This window comes from Gymnoscopelus braueri (genome assembly GCF_963280865.1).
Source record: "Gymnoscopelus braueri genome assembly, chromosome: 10".
NCBI lineage: Eukaryota > Metazoa > Chordata > Actinopteri > Myctophiformes > Myctophidae > Gymnoscopelus > Gymnoscopelus braueri.
The window spans coordinates 17,342,938-17,362,321 of NC_137611.1; the positions used below are offsets into that span (position 1 = coordinate 17,342,938).

At 42.6% G+C, this 19,384-nt stretch overlaps 1 protein-coding gene across 2 annotated transcripts in view; it reads right to left on the reverse strand.

Annotated features, from left to right (window-relative positions):
* Positions 1-805: 805 nt before the first annotated feature.
* colec12 (collectin sub-family member 12) overlaps positions 806-19,384 on the reverse strand; it is a gene marked incomplete at its 5' end in the record, with an annotated part of 34,594 nt that continues 16,015 nt past the window's right edge. For both annotated transcript variants that reach the window (XM_080440388.1, XM_080440387.1), the window contains 8 exons: positions 806-1,829; positions 2,071-2,213; positions 2,353-2,462; positions 2,681-2,823; positions 3,880-4,584; positions 6,160-7,203; positions 7,547-7,633; positions 11,828-11,950. In XM_080440388.1, coding sequence (XP_080296514.1) covers positions 1,810-1,829; positions 2,071-2,213; positions 2,353-2,462; positions 2,681-2,823; positions 3,880-4,584; positions 6,160-7,203; positions 7,547-7,633; positions 11,828-11,950 — 2,375 coding nt within the window. In that variant the 3' untranslated portion in view covers positions 806-1,809. The remainder of the gene's footprint in view (positions 1,830-2,070; positions 2,214-2,352; positions 2,463-2,680; positions 2,824-3,879; positions 4,585-6,159; positions 7,204-7,546; positions 7,634-11,827; positions 11,951-19,384) is intronic.

A 19,384-nucleotide genomic window follows, 5' to 3' on the forward strand; every position in this document is an offset into this window, starting at 1 on the left:
TTAACTATGACAATGTACAAATGGAACACCATTTGTACACTGTCAAAGTTACAGACTTGTAAGGGTCCATTTAGAACCCCTAAAGGAACCCAGAGATTCCCTGGAATCCACTTTGAGAACCATTGCTCTAAAGTCTAGAGAACCATTGCTCTAGGGTCTAGAGACAAACTATAATTTCAAACACATAAGGGAGCCAGTGCAGTTTAACCTGGGATAATGATACGATATGGTAAAATGCTGATCGAGCCTACACACTATAGTAGTCAAGTTGCATTGGCTTGCTGTAGAAAATAAATAACATGTTATCATGAGGTGATGGCGATCACGTGGTGCTATCTCATCACTATGAGTAACTCTTTGATGATTGACCAGCTTCTCAGTATCACTGTCTGAGTAGTATCTAGATTCTATGTGGTATCAAAGGAGACTGTGATCCCAAAGATAGCCTATTATGATGAGTTGTGAGGTTGTATATCTGCTATTTTTAGGTACCCCCCCCCCCCCCCACACACAGAATAGGGATGCTGTGTGAGCTTGTAGATCTGCAACTTTTTGGTGAATTTTCCACCCAGAACGTAGGGATGCTGGGGTTCAAGTGATTAGCCACTATTTCGGACATATAGGCACACAAACACAAATAAATCTTCTTCAGTCCACATGGCATGCATCGTCACGATATGCTATGAGCTTGTAGATCGGCTATTTCAGCTATGTTTTGTAATATAGGGCATAAGTGGTTAAAACCACTGCATATTGCAACATTTTCAGAGAAGAGAAAGAATAATTGCTAATTACACACACACCATTTGTTTCCCATTTTATTGTAATAAGTGTTCTGTATTTAATTGGTCCATAGGGACCTGGTAATTTATTACCAGCATCATCCTTGAGCCAGATGTGACAACAATCTGAACTCTGTACCATGAGCATGGTAACATCAACTGGTTCACAAAGGTCAATCATATAAACCATTGATTAAAACTATGCAAAAACAAATATATATAAAACTGTAACATCTTTTACACATTGTATTTGAACAAAATGAACAAATCACTTATGGTGGCTATATCACAGACATTACATAATGTTAATGTATGGTTAATATAAGCTTCATACTGGCAGTCTAAAGTAAAAAATTGTACTGTCCTTTTTCCATAGAACAAAAGTACTGATGCTCACTTTCAGCACATTTTCTCACGAAAAAAAAAAGGTTTGTCATTTCAATGGACAATACTAAAAGATTTGTTTTCAAAGTTTTGGAATTTATTAAATTACTGAAAGAGCTGACATTTTCTATTATTATTGGGACATTTTATCAAGAGTTTATTTATGATCATATTGCTGAATACGTATGTGAGCCATTGGGACAAAAGTACCACTTTATTAACATCGTTCACAGGTACAGATTTTGTAATGTAAGATAATGAAACTCTATCCCAACCAACACTGTGTCCTTTGAGAAGTATTATTTACACAAACAACTATACATCAAGTGGCTGTACCAAAGAATGGTTTAGCATAGCCTAATGAAATGACTACATTCTCATATTTCCTCAGTCCAAATACTGTATCAGAGCAACATTGGAGCAGATTTGTGCATTTTCTGTCTTTGCACTGTACTGAAGCAAAGTGTCTTTTGAAACAGAGAAACAAAGACCCGCTCTAGTCTCAGTGATGCTAGGCCACGCTGCGATGAGTGCTTTATCAGAGTCCTCTAGATTTAGAGCTGCTCCAGAAGTCCTTCATTATTCTAGTATTTGTTCCTCTTCAACTTCTCCCAGAGACCAGTCGTGACTGCAATGATGAATGCTATAATACCGGTACTTTCACTACACAGAGATAGAGAGAGAGAGAGAGAGAGAGAGAGAGATAGAGAGAGAGAGAGAAAGAGAAAGAGAGAGATACATACATTATTTACAACTGCATGCGGGTCATACAGAATAAAGACAATTTACATAATCAGATATGGGTATATAGGCGGCTTTATCCAGAAGATGAACCCAGAATATATCAGCCAGTAGTACAATGATGACATAAATAAAGATGAAGCTTCCATTAGAGGGTACTAACAGTCAGAGGGTCGTTCACAGATGAAACCGATACGGTCAGTGCAGAAGAAGTCATTCCAGTTGGCCTCGTGAATAAGACCTGCACAATCCTCTCCCTCCTCGTGGCCATGGGCCCAGTTATCCGGCTGGCCTGGCTTCCATTTACTAAAACAGTATACCAACAACATTGTCTTTAGAAATGACTCGATTGATTCATAGGTGCTTAGTTGACTTGAATGATTGATGATTTAATTATTGCTATGGTAATCAGTCATAGGATGTTCAGACAGTCTGATTAACTCACGTAAAGATGGGCAAGGTTCCATCAACCCACTTCCAGACATCCTCTTCCTCCCTGTCTGTCAGGCCCAGCCAGAAGTAACCCTTTCCTTGAATTTGCTTTTTTACCCATTGCTGAGGAAGGAGGAAACATTGATGATGGAAATACATTAGATTTTTTTTCAAATAATAATGATTATAATAACAACAACAACAACAACAACAACAACAACAACAACAACAACAATAATAATAATCATAATAATTTCATTATTATGATTATTATGATTATAAACCTATAAATAAGATTGTAAAGAAATTAGTGTCATCGTCTCTGGTCCACTTGAATTTACCTGTTCGCCGTTGTTGTTAATAACAAGCATAGAGGATGTCTGGTTGGTACAAAACTCAGAGACCTCATCGAAATTGAGTCTCTGTGCACCTGAGGAGAAGTAGTAGCAGCTGTCTTCAAATCCTCTCCACTGATGTGGACAACCTACAGAAATAAATTAAAGTGTTATAGTGCACAATGAAGAATGTTTTTCAACCTATACCATAGGAAAACTACTCCAAACTATCCAAATTAATCTGAGATTGAATTAATATGATCCATCCACATTCATGTGTTTTCATCAAATAAGAGTAGACTAAAAGAGTTATCATTACTAAAATGTAAACAGTTTTTGTTGACTAAAAGTTAATCTCTCAAGAACAAATTCCGAAGTTCAAAGGAAAAAAAACAGCAGAGGGCGCAGTTTTTTCCTTTTTTTTGATGATGGGTTCCCAGATTGACACAAATTTAACTAAATACGTAAGGTTTTGTTGGACTAACTAATTGTTTAGTCTTTTGCTGATGCAAGGCCGAGTCATACCAAAGACTGTAACAATAGTAGCCTACCCAGTGCCTTCCTGCTTGGCACTCAGTATCAATGGTTGGATTGGGGGGTAAAGCCCTGTAATCATGTCCAGGGGGTGTACTGTACATTAAGCTGCCTCCCGCTAAAGCATTGGTTCTCAGGGGACCCCCAGGAGTCCTTGGAGGGGTACCAGGGGGTCCCCAGCTAAATTAGTTAATATATAGTGTCACAATCATGTGAATCACTTTAACCATATTTTATAGTTTGGCTATTCAAAAATAGCAGATATACAAGCTCATAGCTTATAGTAGTGAAACCTTGTGCAAATCTTTGAATATATATATATCTTAAAGCGAACATTTGTAACTCAAATCTTTGCTTCTGGGGGCCCCTGGAACAAAATATTTTGATATGGGGGTCCATGGCCAAATACATATAACTTTGGGGGTCCTTGACATGAAAAAGGTTTGAGAACCACTGCGTTAAAGGATAGGAGACAGGCTCCTGATCTATGGGCCACATGGCTCTGCAACTGTTGGTTCCCAAGGCTGCTTACAGTATATTTACTGTAAATGTCATATTTTTCTTTCATTTACAATTGTGTGTAGCCCATGCATGCACGCATGCACACACACACACACACACACACACACACACACACACACACTTTACCCATACGTAGTAACTTTACTCACCAGGCACTGGGGTTGTAGCAACAGGAGGCTGGACCTGTCGAGACACAGAGGCTTGTGGTTCTAGTGGTTGTTTGGGGGTTTGTGGAGGTTTGGGGTGTTGGGGGGGCTGAGCAGCCTGGGGGGGCTGAGTAGACTGGGGAGGCTTAGGTGACTGAGGTGGCTGGGGAGGCGAGGGTAGCTGGGGAGACTGGGGAGGCTGAGGGAGTTGGGGAGGCTGAGGGATTTGGGGAGGCTGAGGGATTTGGGGAGGCTGAGGGATTTGGGGAGGCTGAGGGAGTTGGGGAGGCACTGCGGGGAGCCCTGGCAGTCCTGGGGGACCAGGAGGACCAATGGGTCCAACAGGGCCACGAGGTCCGTCCGACCCTGGTCCTCCGGCTGCTCCTCTAGACCCCTGGGCCCCCTGTGGTCCCTGTGGCCCGGGTTGTCCATCCCTGCCAATGAGCCCCGGAGCACCGGGCTCGCCTTTGTCCCCGGGAATCCCAGGTCGGCCTCCCGATCCTCTGGATCCTTTAGGACCAGGGCCACCCCTGGCCCCAGGTCCTCCCTTAGGACCTGCCCCCCCGGTCAGTCCTGCAGCACCCTTCTCTCCTCTAGATCCTGGTACTCCTGGAACGCCTTTGTCCCCCCGGTCACCCTTCAGCCCCTGCTGGCCAACTGGCCCCTGTGGTCCCTTGTCCCCTCTGGTGCCCTTCGGACCAGGTGGACCTGGAACACAATAGCACCACATGATTGGTCATGACAACGTCAGATGAGAAATGTCCATAGTGCTCACACAGAGCATTTATTGACGGCTGCAACGTTCAAACCAATCAAACACTGCTGTGCTCAAATGTCATAATGTGTTATTAGCACAAATAGCCTAGCTGAAACCACTGTAAACATGGGCTTCTCGTAGTTGTGGTAACGATTCAAAGTCAAGTCATAAATGACTGGGTTGACACAGCATGGAGGATAAAACATGAGATTGATGAGCAGCACTCCTCTCCTAAAGTTGAACTATTTTCGTCTTGAAGCTCCCAGGGCGCACCACCGAAAAACGCTGGGCGCTGAGAGTGCTGAGTCGCGAGGTATGGTGCTGCTAAGAGGAACGCTCCAGTGTGTCTTTACCGTAGAAATGCTAAGGACACTGTGAAGTGAATCTACACAGTAAAATCTTCAGTGAAATGAACACTGAGGATTTTACTGTGTGAGCTTCAAACTCTAGAATGTGCATTACATGTTTCTGAGTTTAAAAGAGTAAACAAACCGAAGACTTGATCAGAGGTGGAAAGAGAAACCAACAATCCTACTCAAGTAGAAGTAGTGTTACTTGACTTAAATATTAAGTAGATGTAAGATTAGTTGAGTTGAAAACTACTCAAGTAAAAATAAAGAAATAAAAATAAAAAAGACTATTCTGAGTAACATTGACTTAAAAAACTACTTTGTTTTTTTTTACAACAAGGGTTATTTTATTTGTTTGTAATGATAATGATTAAAAGATGAGTGTTAAAAATCATGTATTGCTTTCTATGGGTTTTTAATGATTTAGTGACTTTTAACTGGGGGCCGGGGGCATTTGATCCATTGGTAAATAGTCATGAACGCAGCCTCCGATTTCCGTGAAACTTTGTACGCACATCCCCACTAGGCCACGGAACAAATGCCACCCTACATTTTTTAAATCAGCCTGTAACAGGCAGATTCATGCTTTGGCCTATTTATAGGCCTATTTATAGGCCAAAACGTGAAACTGGGATGTGCGTACAAAGTTTCACGGAAATCGGAGGCTGCGTTCATGACTATTTACCAATGGATCGAATGCCCCCGCCCCCCAGTTAAAAATCACGAAATCATTAAAAAACGATAGAAAGCAATACATGATTTCTTTTTTAGCACTCATCTTTTAATTATTATCATTACAAACTAATAAAATAACCCTTGTTGTAAAAAAAACTAAGTTGTCCTTTAAGTTACTGTGAAAGAGCCAGTGAGGCATCGTGGCCGGAACGATTTCAATAGAACTACCAAGAATTGATCTACCAACCAATCCCTCAGCAGTAATGCTCTGCAAAGTGGTGACCATCTTTTCTTCATAAGAATTCTCAATGATTTCCATACAATGGAAAAGAGATTACGTACTGTACTAGCATAACTGTAGGCTCTGTAATTCTTGCCCTTCCAAAAGGACTAATATACTGTAATTAATACTGTAATTGGTTTATTCCCACCCGTGGATTTAACGTGTTCAACATGTTCTGGTTACCCCAATGCTGCCTATATACAGTCTCTTTCTCTTACCTTGCAGGATGGTGAAGTTGGTTATTAGCTGTGTGTGCTTGCTGTCTACCAGCTTCATCTCCTCCATGACCACAGACAGGCTGCTGACTTCTTTGTCCAGGCGAGCTGTCAGCTCATCCTGCTGGGAGCGCAGCTCATTGCTGTCTGATCTGGCTTCAGCCACGCTGTTGTTCAGCCCCACGATCAGGTCAGTGTGCTGTATCACTGTCTCAGCGCAGGACCTCAGGCCGTTCAGGTCTGAACTGATGGCACCCAGCAGCTGTGTGGCAAAGCTCACATTTCCGGTCACACGGTCCATGTCTCCCTCGTGTCTGTCTAGTCGTGTCTCAAGCTCGTCAAACCTGACTGAGGTGGCATTGTCATGGTCTCGCTGGCGGTCCATCAGTTCATGCATGCTCTGGTCATGTCCTTCAGTGACAGTTGAGGTGTTTTGGATCTGGATGGCCAGCACACTGAGCTGAGAACCCATGTCGTCAAGGGTGTCGCCATTGGACTTAGCCAGTACTGTGTTGTTGGCTGACAGCACTTGGAGGTTCTGGACCTTCTCCTTTAACCAGTCTGCATCAGCCCGGTTCTGCCTGGAAGTCTGCTGCAGGCCTTGGTAATCATTCTTCAGCTTCTGCACAGCCTGGCCTGTGTCCTCCACTGTCCTTTGCAGGGTGCTGAGAATATTGCGCTGCTGGGCCTGGGAGATGTTCAGAGCATTGATGCCGACCTGTGCCTGACCTTGCTCTTTGGCCTGGCCCTGAAGCTCCGACTGGAGTCGCGCTGTATCCGTTTGGAGGTCGTCTATGACACCACTGTACGAGGCCAGTGTCCGGTTGACACCACGCAGCGAGGCGGCGTTGCCGTCCAGGACACTCTGCAAAGAAACGTGTCCATTCTGCACATCTTCCCCGGTTACCTGAAGGTCTTCCAGCATGGCCCGGTTGCTGGTTGCTCTCACGGCAATGTCTTTGAGTTGGTCCTGTAGTGTCTGCAGGTCTGATTTGAACGTCTGGAACTCACTGGTAGCATTGTCTGACTTCTCCCCAGTCTGATCGTCTGGGAGGATGATGATACATAGAACAACACATACACGTTTGTTATCCATGCAAAAGACACACAATAATTTAGTCCCCACAATTTGTCCACTGCATTTATCCATCCTAACTATTACGAGCACTGGGCGTTATTAATACAGCCCCCGGGGAGCAGTTAAGAGACACTTCACACATAGACTGGGTGGACCGAGGGTGACCCAGGTATCTTCCGATTCCCAGACGGCCTCTCTAGACATTCAGCTATTGCCGCCCCAAGCACACTTACAATTATTTATTTATTTTTACCAGAAAACCATGAATAAAAACCATAATTAAAAACTAGTCTGCTGCAAAATAGAACTTACCTAGTTTCTTTAGACCTGTCTTCACCTCATCTATCTTGCCTCCGTAGTTCTGCATGCCCTCCGTAACATTGTCCATTCTCTGCACCACTAAGAAAGATTAGAGAAAAGGGTGAGATGTTTTTGTTGGTAAACTATGAGCAAAGCTAGAATGTAAAAGAAAACATCTCCAAATTATGGTTTCAGCATAGCATTCCTTTCACATTTGTCAGGTGCTAAGGGCACAGATGTAAACTCACTGTTAAAACACTAAGACACTAACAGGAAATGCATTTCCTCTGGAATGTGGCCTGTTATTGACCATGAGTTTCAGTGGTGTGCCTATGGGGGTTCTCTACTACTCTATACTGCACAGTATGTTATATGGTGTTACTGTTTACTGCACAGTGCATTAGCCGTTCCTCTGTCTGTCCATTACATGTTTGCTTGTCTATTAATACATTTATCTGTATTTGATTCATGCAAATCATGATTAAACATGATGAGTGGAATCAGTGAGATGGGTTGGGGCATGTATTGCATTGACTCACCAAGCAACAGTAAGTTAAATATATAGCAGCTTTCCAATTTATTTTCAACAAATCTTTCCTTTGAGCCATGTCTAATACCCACAGCCCAGTCTCACACAGACTGATGTAATCTCAGCAGCAAGAGGAGAACATCTGGCAATTTTGAACACTGGAGGGTGCTGGTGTTCATTCTGCAAAGGCCAGGTCCAAAGAATAATACCGGATCAGACTTTTCCTAAGCTGCTTGTAACATTGTAACTGTGTCACTTCCAGGATTCGGCTCAATTCACTTACTCAACAAACAAATCATACATCAAGCAGCAGGTATTTGTGAGTCACACTAAAACCTTGCCCAAACTAACAGACACAAATCCTTATTTTTCACTCCTTGCAACTGCAATGAGTGTCCGACTCCTCTTCAAAGTTTATATTGTTCTATCTGTATGGGGCTGACTAAAAGTGGCAAAAAAAAAAAGAGAAAAACTTGACTGAAAAACATGGACAGCCCTTGCTGTTATCATTCCAGATGCAGCAAACATAAAACAATAACATGCTCTTAGGACAAACAAAAACACAGGGGTCTGTTTCAAAAGGCTGTTAGTCAACAGCGGGACACTGTGCATGGGAGGTCAACTGGTGTCCAGTCTCCTCTGGATGCCCTCACTCCTTCCTTCATCTGTACCCTGTGCTCAAATATACTCCTCTCACATGCTCTTCTCTCTCTTTCTCCTTCACCCTCCATCACTCAAACGAATCTCCCCCCTCTTGCCATCAATGTCACATTCTTTCTCCTGTTTTTTCCTCTTACCATCAACCCCCCACTCTTACACCCCCCCCCCCACCCCCCACCACCACCACCACCACTCCTACACGTGCACCCACGCACACACATAATACGCTTTTATTATCCTTAAGAATACACAGTTGAATGAGCTCTAATTCTAAAGCATAATTTGAAAGTGATGAAGAATTTTGCCCGTGACAAATGGAGGGGGCACAGCAGGTAAAACAAAAGACAGCAGTGAGTGACCAAAGAGGAAGTGGGATCTCACGCCAACACTGTCAAACAGCTGGAATGAGCAGTGAAAGTTGTAGTAGTGTATGTTGATGAACGAGGCACAGTGCATACGGCATACTGTACATAGTAGTGTGAGTGATTTGAAAGACAAGGCACAGAGCCCAGTCTGTGGTGATTTAATGCAAACACAAACTATTTTGGACACTTGCGGCCATTTGTGAGTCAACCTGTGGTTCATGAGACAACAAATTGCTACCAAGCCATAAAATCTCCTCTGAGGTTGTTAAGCAAGGGTGGTCGCTGCATGGTCATCTGGGAGACATTAGACTCAAACCATCAAAATCACATGGGCTCCACGCTAGCCGAGAGCATCATGTGCTCAACAGTTGCCCCAAAGTCCGAACCCACAACAATACCAACGATATTGACATTGCCGACACAACATGAATTGTTGCGTATTTGGATGAGTTTCACGTCTTCACGCTTTACTTGTGACCATAACATGGAACATGGTTCCTCTCAATGTAGCATAATTTATTATGATCTGTTTAGAGATGTTTAAGCTGGGCTGATGCTGAGAATACATTCCACGGTGATGGCCATGGAGATAGTATTTGGAATGGCTTCCTGTTTCAGTGGAACGCTGCAGCCATGTGTCAAACAACTTGAATTAAGACTGATCAGAAACAGTATAAATGTTGCAACAAGGATAATGTTGTATAAGAAATGTGTTGTCAGGTCTCCTCTGGAGATGGTTAATCTTTTGAAAAATGTCAACTCTACCAAGAGTAAACAGGGTATTCTGTCAAGGAAGTCTGTGTTCAAGTGGTAAAACTCAAGAGATGCTGGAATTCTCCTCACTTGGCTGGGTTTACTGTCTAGTCTCTTGCCAGTAACAAGTAAATCAGACTAACATCAGACCTCTGAAGGAGGAGGACAGGCATGGCCATGGGGCATGCCATTCAGAGGGCCCTTAGAAACTAATGAATGCTTCCACGAAAAATCATTATGTGACGCTCGACTATTTTGCACTTGCCAAAGCATTAATTATAGACTTAAAGACACTACTTCAAATTGGTTGAAGTTGTGTTTTTACCTTAATATGAGTCGATGCACAGTAAATCACCAACATTAGCAGCAGGATGAATTAATGTAGTTATTTTTCGACTCATTCATTCATAAACATTGCATTGCAGTGTCTATTTGCACAGAAATATGTCCTCTAAAAGGTTTTTATTTTTTATTTTCATCAGTGTGTTCCAATATAATGATGTGATGTGCTATCAGTTTTAATGTAATGGAATTTTGTGTATTCCATAAATATCATAACCACCCTGAAAGTTGTTTTTCTGCATATAAGGTCTCATTACATCACATGGAGACTCACGAGCAAAAATCACTTGCGTACATCACATCCACACCCCAATGTAGTTTTCAACTTTGACATTCCTAGACATCTTGATAAGTTTGCAAGCTTTAGTCAAGAATAAGCTGAACCAGGTGAGGCCTTTTTTCCCCACTGAATCCTGAACTCAATCTGGAAAGCATGTGTTTGGGGATCCAATCAACAACTTAGAAACAAAGATAATGACCAAAGATGAACATTTTTCCCTCATGCCTACCAATTTTACGATTGATTAAACAATCATTTACAGAAACATTCCATTAATACACAGCAGCTCTACACAGTAAATAAAAGCACCAGGATAGCTGAGTTGTTAGGTCATCGGATGTTCACTGGAGGTTCAAACAGATGTGTTGACTGTGTAGGGAATAGGGACAGTCTGAAATGAGAATTAGGTAGTAGTGCATTGTCTACCTTACTACGGTAGGGAAGAGGTGTTTTGTGTCATTGATCATGGAAGTTCAAATCTGTGAATATTAATATACAATTTCAGCATCTCTTGTGCCAAGGTCCTCGGGGAGGCTGCTCTCTCCTCAACAATAGAAATGTCATCCACATGCCCACTTGCTTGCTGTGAATTCACTGGACAATGACCTGGTCCATATACATTAAGCCTCAGTCGGACATAGTCTTGTTCCCAGCTTTTTCTCATCTCCAAGGAGAATAGCCTGGTAACGACCTAATGCAGAGCGTGTCTACAGGGCGGGACTTCTTTCATATGTACTTCCGCAGGAAACTCTCTTTTTCGACCAATCGCAACACAGTTTCATGTGCAGGGACTGTAAACAGATCTGTGAAACCTCAATGTAACGTCCTTGGGTGGTACTTCCGCCAAATAGCAATACTTCTGTTTAGACACTCAACAGGCTAGATCTCGCCCAGCGTGGTCGGACATTACACCGACTTATTAATAGGGAGCTGGCAGACTCAAGTCTGTTGCATGTCAGGTCCTATTGAGTCATTTGTGCTCACATACAGCATTTAATGTCTAGATAACTTCTGCACGTGTGAAATTAGCTAGTGAGTTTGAACACAGCTGTTTCAGGCTGCTCTCTTGAACAAAGACACTGCTGTATCTATCAGCTGCTTTGATGGTCTACTTTTTAAACCAGGTGGAATATACAATGTGTACAATCAGATAAGCTTAAAACCAGTTGACTTAATATCTGTACTTTGACTTTCTACGACTGTAGGGGTTAATCAAATGAATGCAAGAGCCATAGCCACTAGGCCTGTTTTCTTTCAGGTCACAAATCATCGGAATGTTTAAGCATGTCTGCCTTGTAAAAAATTGATGAAAAGCACATTCTATGTAGCTCTTGCGGTAATTGGCGACTTCAAGCTGAGCGTACCTTTGTATCCAAGGACAGCTACTGCTATGGTGAGGAAGGCACATAGCACATACAGCAGTGCGATTGCAGCCCTCAAGGCCCAGTCATTTTTACACTTGGTACATTCTGTCCCCTCCTGGATTCCTGCAACACAAGAGCACAGTAGCACAAATTAATACCCTCACAGGAGTTAAGCATAGTGGTCTAGAGGTCATATTACTTTATGCTGAAGTGAGACTGCAGTGTTAAGAAGTAATACTGACTCACACAATCCTTTGTGTTCATTTAACTTAGAGAGTGTGCACCCTTACAGGTCCATTTGGTTCCATTTTGCACACTCTCTCAGTTAAATTACACATCTTACTGTGTATAATATACAACTTAAGAAGCGTTTACAAAAAGAAGCCAAATGTTTTCATTCAAAAATCACATATTCTACTTTTCAGTTTAGAACGGCATGACTAAAGGGGGACAAACTGTGCTTCTCTTTAGCCAAGTGTCAATTGGAAACATTTGTCCTCATGAATAGTCAAAAGACGTCCTATTAAACACAGAACACATGTGTTGGCCATACGACAGAGGAGCCAAAACAAAACAAAATGGCACCATTCTCATTCTGTCACTCCTCATTGGCAGCCAACCTAAAACTACCTCAGTGCTGGGAACTTGTTGGGTTGTCCAAATGCCGCACAATGCTCAATGGTCCAGGACAACTCTTCTGAAACCCACCTACGGCTCCATATGATGCAATGCTAAACATCACGGGTTCCAATGTGGCCAGGAAGTTTGCTTGACTTCATGAGAAATGACCCGGTGGCCTCTGGCAAGCAGATCAACCAAGCAGCTGGTACCCCTGACAGGCAATAGAGCACTTTCTCTTTGCTTGAACTTTTGCTTTGTAATATGCCTGCAGCCATAAGAGTCTGAGAATTGTTTGCAAATTATATATTACATACGGATCTAATGGAAATAATATTTTTTTGTCTGAGCAATAGAGTGCTAGATCATAAGTACACTGTAATTGCTGTAATAACATGATACTCTAATGAAGATATTAAACACTGCATAGTTCAAAGGTCTTTGAAATGTCTTGTATTCATCACAATCACCCAATCATTTTAATGGCAGGGATAAGGTGCAAATTTAGCATTTTTTCCCATGTGAAACGCGCAAACTGTTGTTTTACACAGACTTGTAAAATTGGGCAATTCGGTTGTTTACTCCAGTCAGTCAAGGTTAACAATATACAATGTAGGCATGATTTGAGGGTAGAACAGTTTGCGTTTAAAGGGTAAATGTTGTGGGATTTTATGTGATGTCCACATGGGAAACAACATCTGTGAGATGTTTTAAATTTAGATTTCTGATTTAGAGTAAAACAACTTGTTTCATGATGTAAAAACATCAAATTACTGTATGAGGTGCAGATGAGCCTATGCTTTTTACAACCGAGTATTGTGTTTATACAGAGACACACTGGGCAAATGAACTTACAGGGACTGTAATGAAGATATTGTTATCTTATATTATATTCTGTAGGGCTGGTTTATGGGGGGGGGTGTCATCAAGCTTGAGTCTACGATGTCTTATGGTGAATGGGATAGCCCTGGGGTGCAAGGCCTAGGTATCTTTCTTGCTTGGCTTCTTCTAAGATCGAGGTTGTAAGGCCCAATCTCTGTGTATGGAGTTGAGATTACGAGGTGCTTCTCAATGCTTCCTGAGTTCTTCTTTGGCAGTTGAAGGGATTCTAGGTAACTTGAAGCCTAAATTTTAAAAATATTTATATATATATATTTTGCATTTTTCCCCTCTATCAGCCACTATGTAATGACGCTGGGGTGTTTTCCTGCATTGAAACACAGTCCTCTTTCTGAAATCCGTATTTTCCCTAATATTTATGTTTTGACATCCGGGTATCCGGGACATAAATGAAATGAAGTGCATGCGCGTGTGTGTGTGTGTGCGTGTCCGTGCGTGTCCGTGTCCGTGTGAACTGTCCTATCAGCGTCCTCGCTCAATGTTCTGTGATTGACAGCGAAGGTTGGCCAATCAGGTGGCGAGTTCGAGTGAAACCGAATGGAACCGAGTGCAGCCGACAAAAATGGAACGAGCGGACATTTTTTCTGTCCGCTGTTTTTGGTTTCGGTTTTAAAACTTTAAAACGCTCTCAAACTTATTTTTTGAGGCACGGAATTTACTTTTAAGATATCGTTTGGATAGAATGTAGTTGTTTAACTTCATATATGTGGTCAATTAATCATGACAGAGCCTACTTAAAAATAAAAATTCAGAGAACCGGCAGGGGCGGGCAGTGACACGTATGTATCCGAATAAAGCAACCTATTTTCGGCATAGCCCCTTCAAAAGTCCCCTTGCGTCATATCTTCGTATAGAAGATATCGTGATATATGATTAACTGATATGTGATTAACTGATATATGATTAACTGAGACTACTTGTCTTCTGAGAATACTTGTCTTCTGTAGTAGATTTGCATTTTGAGTCTGTCTCTGTTCAATGCCAGTATTTATCTCTAGAGATGTGACGTCATTCTGTGACGTTGCGCTGGCGTTGTGCCAAATTAGGCGATCTTCATGCTGGGCATAGTATCCTTGGTACTTTCCTTCAGTGTGTGTGTGTGACCAATAGTGAAATAGTGAATAGCAAATGAAAGTGTGATTTCAGTAGTTCCAATGTAATTTAACCTGACGTCTTCATAGAAGGACTAACTGTTTTTGAGCAGCATCATGCTCTCAGGGACAAGGATGTGGGCAGAGACTGGCATGCCCTGTGGTATTCTGGGTATCGTGGTAAATAAACCTCCTCTGTCTTCCAAGAGTAGAGGCTTCAAACATTCCACAGCTGGACTCACATCCTTGCTTGACTTCCTCCTTCTAATAGCATCAGAGGCAGCCTGCTCTATTTCCAGATTGTCCCTTTTGCCAGCTAGCCTGCAGCTAATCATGTCATCCATGGTGGGGCTGAGGCTGTAGCCACAGGAGGGTCCTTTCCTCTCGCCAGGGGCGGACCAGACCACCAGGGGGGGTGAAGGAGGGTTTGGCCTCTCGCCCTTGGACCTACACATCTGTGAAAACATCATGGCTGACCGCCTCAAAGGGGCCCAGCCGTGGCCCTGGACATGGATATGGGGGGCACTGTTGTCCTTGTGTGTACTGAGGGCTTCATGGCGGGGCCAGTGTGGAGAGCTCCATCCAAGGCCCCCCCACTGTATTTAACCACACATTGCCTAAAGCACACAACCGCAACGAGTAAACAGCCGCCAAGTCTGAAGCCTCCGGGTCAGATGCCAAACGGTTTTAATGTATGTATCAGTGTAAGGAGCAAACGTAGACCACACTGAGTGGTAGTATCACACATGCTATTGAATGGGTCCAAAGGTTTGTTTGTTGTTCTTAACGGCTCACTGAAGTAACAAGCATTAAGGTCGAAGCTTCTCCAGCTGTCTGTATAGTGTCTGTATACTGATAGACAGATTACTTGTAAACATATTTGACTCAAGATTCAGGTTCTCAGTGGTCTCTGTATTATATCTATTGAAAATGAACATGACGTTCAAGGGGAAGATTACACTGTCTAACAAGGTCTTTAATGAAACGTAAGGATTAGAAACAGGTCAGATCAATCAGATCATAATTAGAATACATTTTATTGTCACATCAAAGGGTTGCAGGTGTGAAGTGGGAAATTCGTTTTTGTGCAATATCCATCATTCATTGTTTCCAGGAAATAAATAAGGGTGGGGGGCAAGGAGAAAACATCTAAGATATCTATATAATATACACATGGCATAAAAAGGCAGCAGTTATGTACATGAGATTAGACATAAGGGGCAAAAAGTAGCAGCACATCTCAAACTCTCAAAGTTTGTGAAATAACTATGTCTGGAGTCAAGAGAATTGGAGTTTGTGCACTCTGGTGGTGCAGTGGTAAAGTACCTGTCCACCACCACAGAGTCTAGGGATGCATCCAGTTTGACTGAGCATAATATGAACACAATTAGCCTGTGTTCGGGTGGAGGAAAGCCGGGCGGGGAGGTTGATATTTGTCGCTGGACGTACTCCTATGCTATGGGCTGGGTGGCGGGCCACTGGGGTCATTGGGGAATGTTGAACAGAAGGAGTAGGATGGAGACGCTACGCCCAAGTGTAGGCTCTTCACTGGCAATTGAGCCAGAAGGGTGCAACAGCAGTGGCAACACAAAGATGTGTGGGGGGGGGACTGAATTGGCATAATGACCAAATTTGGAGAAAAAAGTCAAGTACCTCAATAGTCAAGTAGGTGAAAGTATGAAGGATTTGAATGATGCTAAAGTTTTGAGGAGAATAAATATAATAATATAATAAATAGTGGAAGGTGTGAAAGGTGTGAAAATGAGTATAGTCATAAAATACATCACAGCTTTTCTCTGTCTGTGTGGGGAACATGCCATGGCAAATAAACATGCTGATATGTACGTGTAAAATACATATCACAGCAAGCTGAGAAGCATAATGCTCAAACCAACTGGTATGGTACAGGCAGCGCATGGAGGGGATTTAAGCTTGAGAGCTCTGCGGTTGGACTGCCGCCAGGGTGTCCCAATCAACAAGCTGGAATCGGGCCAGACAATCCCCAAGAGGTAAATAAATAGCAGAAAAGCCTAGAATGAGCTGGGGCATGGTGGGGGGGTTTACATAATGTACTGTATGTAGACATCGCTTGCTACTTACATACTATACTGTATGTATTGTATGTCAGTTGCACGGACAGTAGACAAGTAAGTGTGAGTGTCCAACACCGTACCTGCTCTTGTGTGTCTCAGACACATAATTGAGGATTTCTATACTCTCACCTCTGAAACAAGAGAGAGAGAGAGAGAGAGAGAGTGTGTGTGTGTGTGTGTGTGTGTGTGTGTGTGTGTGTGTGTGTGTGTGTGTGTGTGTGTGTGTGTGTGTGTGTGTGTGTGTGTGTGTGTGTGTGTGTGTGTGTGTGTGTGTGTGTGTGTGTGTGCACGTGCATGCGCGGAAGTGCGTGCGTGCGTGCGCGTGTGCGTGTGTGTGTGTGTGAGAGAGAGAGAGAGAGATACAAAGACAGAGAGAGAGAGAGAGAGAGAGAGAGAGAGAGAGAGAGAGAGAGAGAGAGAGAGAGAAAGGAGAGAGAGAAAGGAGAGCGAGAAAGAGAGTTGTTTCTGTCTGCCCCGGTGTATGTAAAACAGCTGTATTTAATTTGGACTGTGGGTCGGTCAAAGAAAATTCCTTACAGTTTTTTCCTTTACTCCATGTACCTGCAATAGGAATCGTTTGCTTGCCCAGTCTCACGGAGTGGCTGGCAGTGGAAATTTCCATGGCAACACAAAGAAAGCCTGTACAGACCATGGATCATATTTGTGTAAAGCACTTTTGTGCAGAGCGTTAACACTGCTATATACAGTAGCCTACTGTGGTTCATGCTTGATTTATGCTCTGTCACATGACGGTGCCGCACACCGAACACAGCAGACCGACAAGTAAGCTTGTAGATCTGCTGTTTTCGGCGAGTGACAACGCTGTACGATGAAGTATAACTCAGGCTTAAGCCTGCCACAAAAACAAAGACCTGCATACAGTCACAAGCAATTAATCAATGGTCACACATGGACCAGGCCAGCCACCGTATTCGACTGGCTTTGAAAAGGTGATTTATAAGGAATTTGTGTTTTTTGCTTGTGTGCCCTGAGAACGGAGACTGGAAAGAGAGGGCAGTGAGATTTAACCTCTATACTGGACTTAAAGGATTATTTTGCCTTTTTCATACTTTGCCCCCAGCAGAAACAGACGTTTTAACAATGTTTTTTAGTTTTGTTATTTTCTTGTACTCCTACCAACATTTGTCTACAGAGGGATATGCTGTCCCATAAAGCTACAGTAATTACACTGTTTTCTAATTACTTTAATCCGTCTCATGCTAAAATGATTTGGGCTGGTAACTGCTTCAGCAGACCAAAACACAATACTACAGTAAACAAACGTGAGTCAAAATAAATGTACCAAGGAAGGCAATTGAATGTGAAAATCATATTTGTTTTTTCCAGCACCCACTGGGTGCTGGAAAAAAAAAAAGAAAAAAAAAAAAAACATTTTTTTCCCAAAATCTTATCGCCTGGTTCAGATCGCCACTGAATAAACCGAATTAACCGAAATAATGTTACAAAACCCCCCCAAAAAAGTAAATTATCCGGCCAAACCCGCGTGCTGCGTGTGCCGCGCGCGTGCATGTGTGCCAGGTTGGGCACCCACTAGAGCTTATAAATATCGGCGCCCCTGGACATTGTTGAATTTGAGTAGAGGCACCTCTATAACTCCAAACTCCAGTCCAGACAAATGCGTAACTTGAACCTCTCATTCTGCAACATGATGCCTGGTGTCACTGTGGTGCATTGCTCTGGGTCTTACCCTGGCATTAACAGTCTCCAAATGGAATGTTAACAAGTAAACACTCACACAGGGGAAGTTATACCACTGAGACAAATTACTGGGCCATTAGGGTCCTTGAACTGCTTAGCTAGCCTACATGCCATGGCAGCATTTTTCATTTTTCTTTCTTTCTTTTTCATTCTCTCGCTGCTAACAGGTTTATGACACTTTAAATTGAGTCCGGTCCACTGAGGCATCTGGACCTTGTTACGACGCAGCCAAATCAAAGGATGCACGCGAACATCTGATACATCACCCCATCGTGTACCAGGCACAAGAACAAACTTCTAAGATGTTGGATCTCCTGCAATATTTCAACGCAATGGATTTTTTATTTTATTTTTTAATAAAGATGATTCTTTTGTAAGACTCAATTTCCTTTTCATAATATATAATAAAGGAGATCAGTGGGTTGTGGTCAGCGAACTGCATGTTAATGTTGTTTGCAGAAATATAACGGATGAAATGGATAACTGTACATCTGAATGGGATAATCCCCCCTCTTGGCCAGTGTTGTTGACAGAGTAGCATCCTTTGAAAAGTCTGGCTACAGACCATACAGGGTAAACAGAGGAACATCCATCAAGGAACAAATCTCATGAGCTTGCATCATGTTGCATGTTCATCCCAAAAATCGAGGGTAGGACCTTTATTTGAAATAAGGTTAGAATTCACCAACACATACGGTGCTACGCATCATGCAATCCACATTACAGTAGAAGATTTGGGGGTTGAATTAAAAAATAAAAGCCACCAAGCTCGCGTCCCAAATATTTAGATAACTATCTGAGATTTTAGTGTGATTTCATTGTCCAAATCTCACTGGTCCAATCATGTACATATGCAAATTAACTGTATGTTTTTCTCACTCCACTATGTGAACCTGCTACTCAACAACCAACAACTCCGATAGACAAAGTTGTTTTAGACAAAGTTGTTCTGCAGAGTTCATGTAATGGCCAACATTAGCATGGTTATGGACTCATGTGAGACGTTCATCAGGTGCACGAGGTGCAAATAGCTTCACAATGGAATGGAAATCATGTAATGAAAGATGAGTAGTTATTGGAACCTTCATTGAGAGTCTGGTTCTGACAGTGATGAATCTGTTGGAAGGATTTGTGAG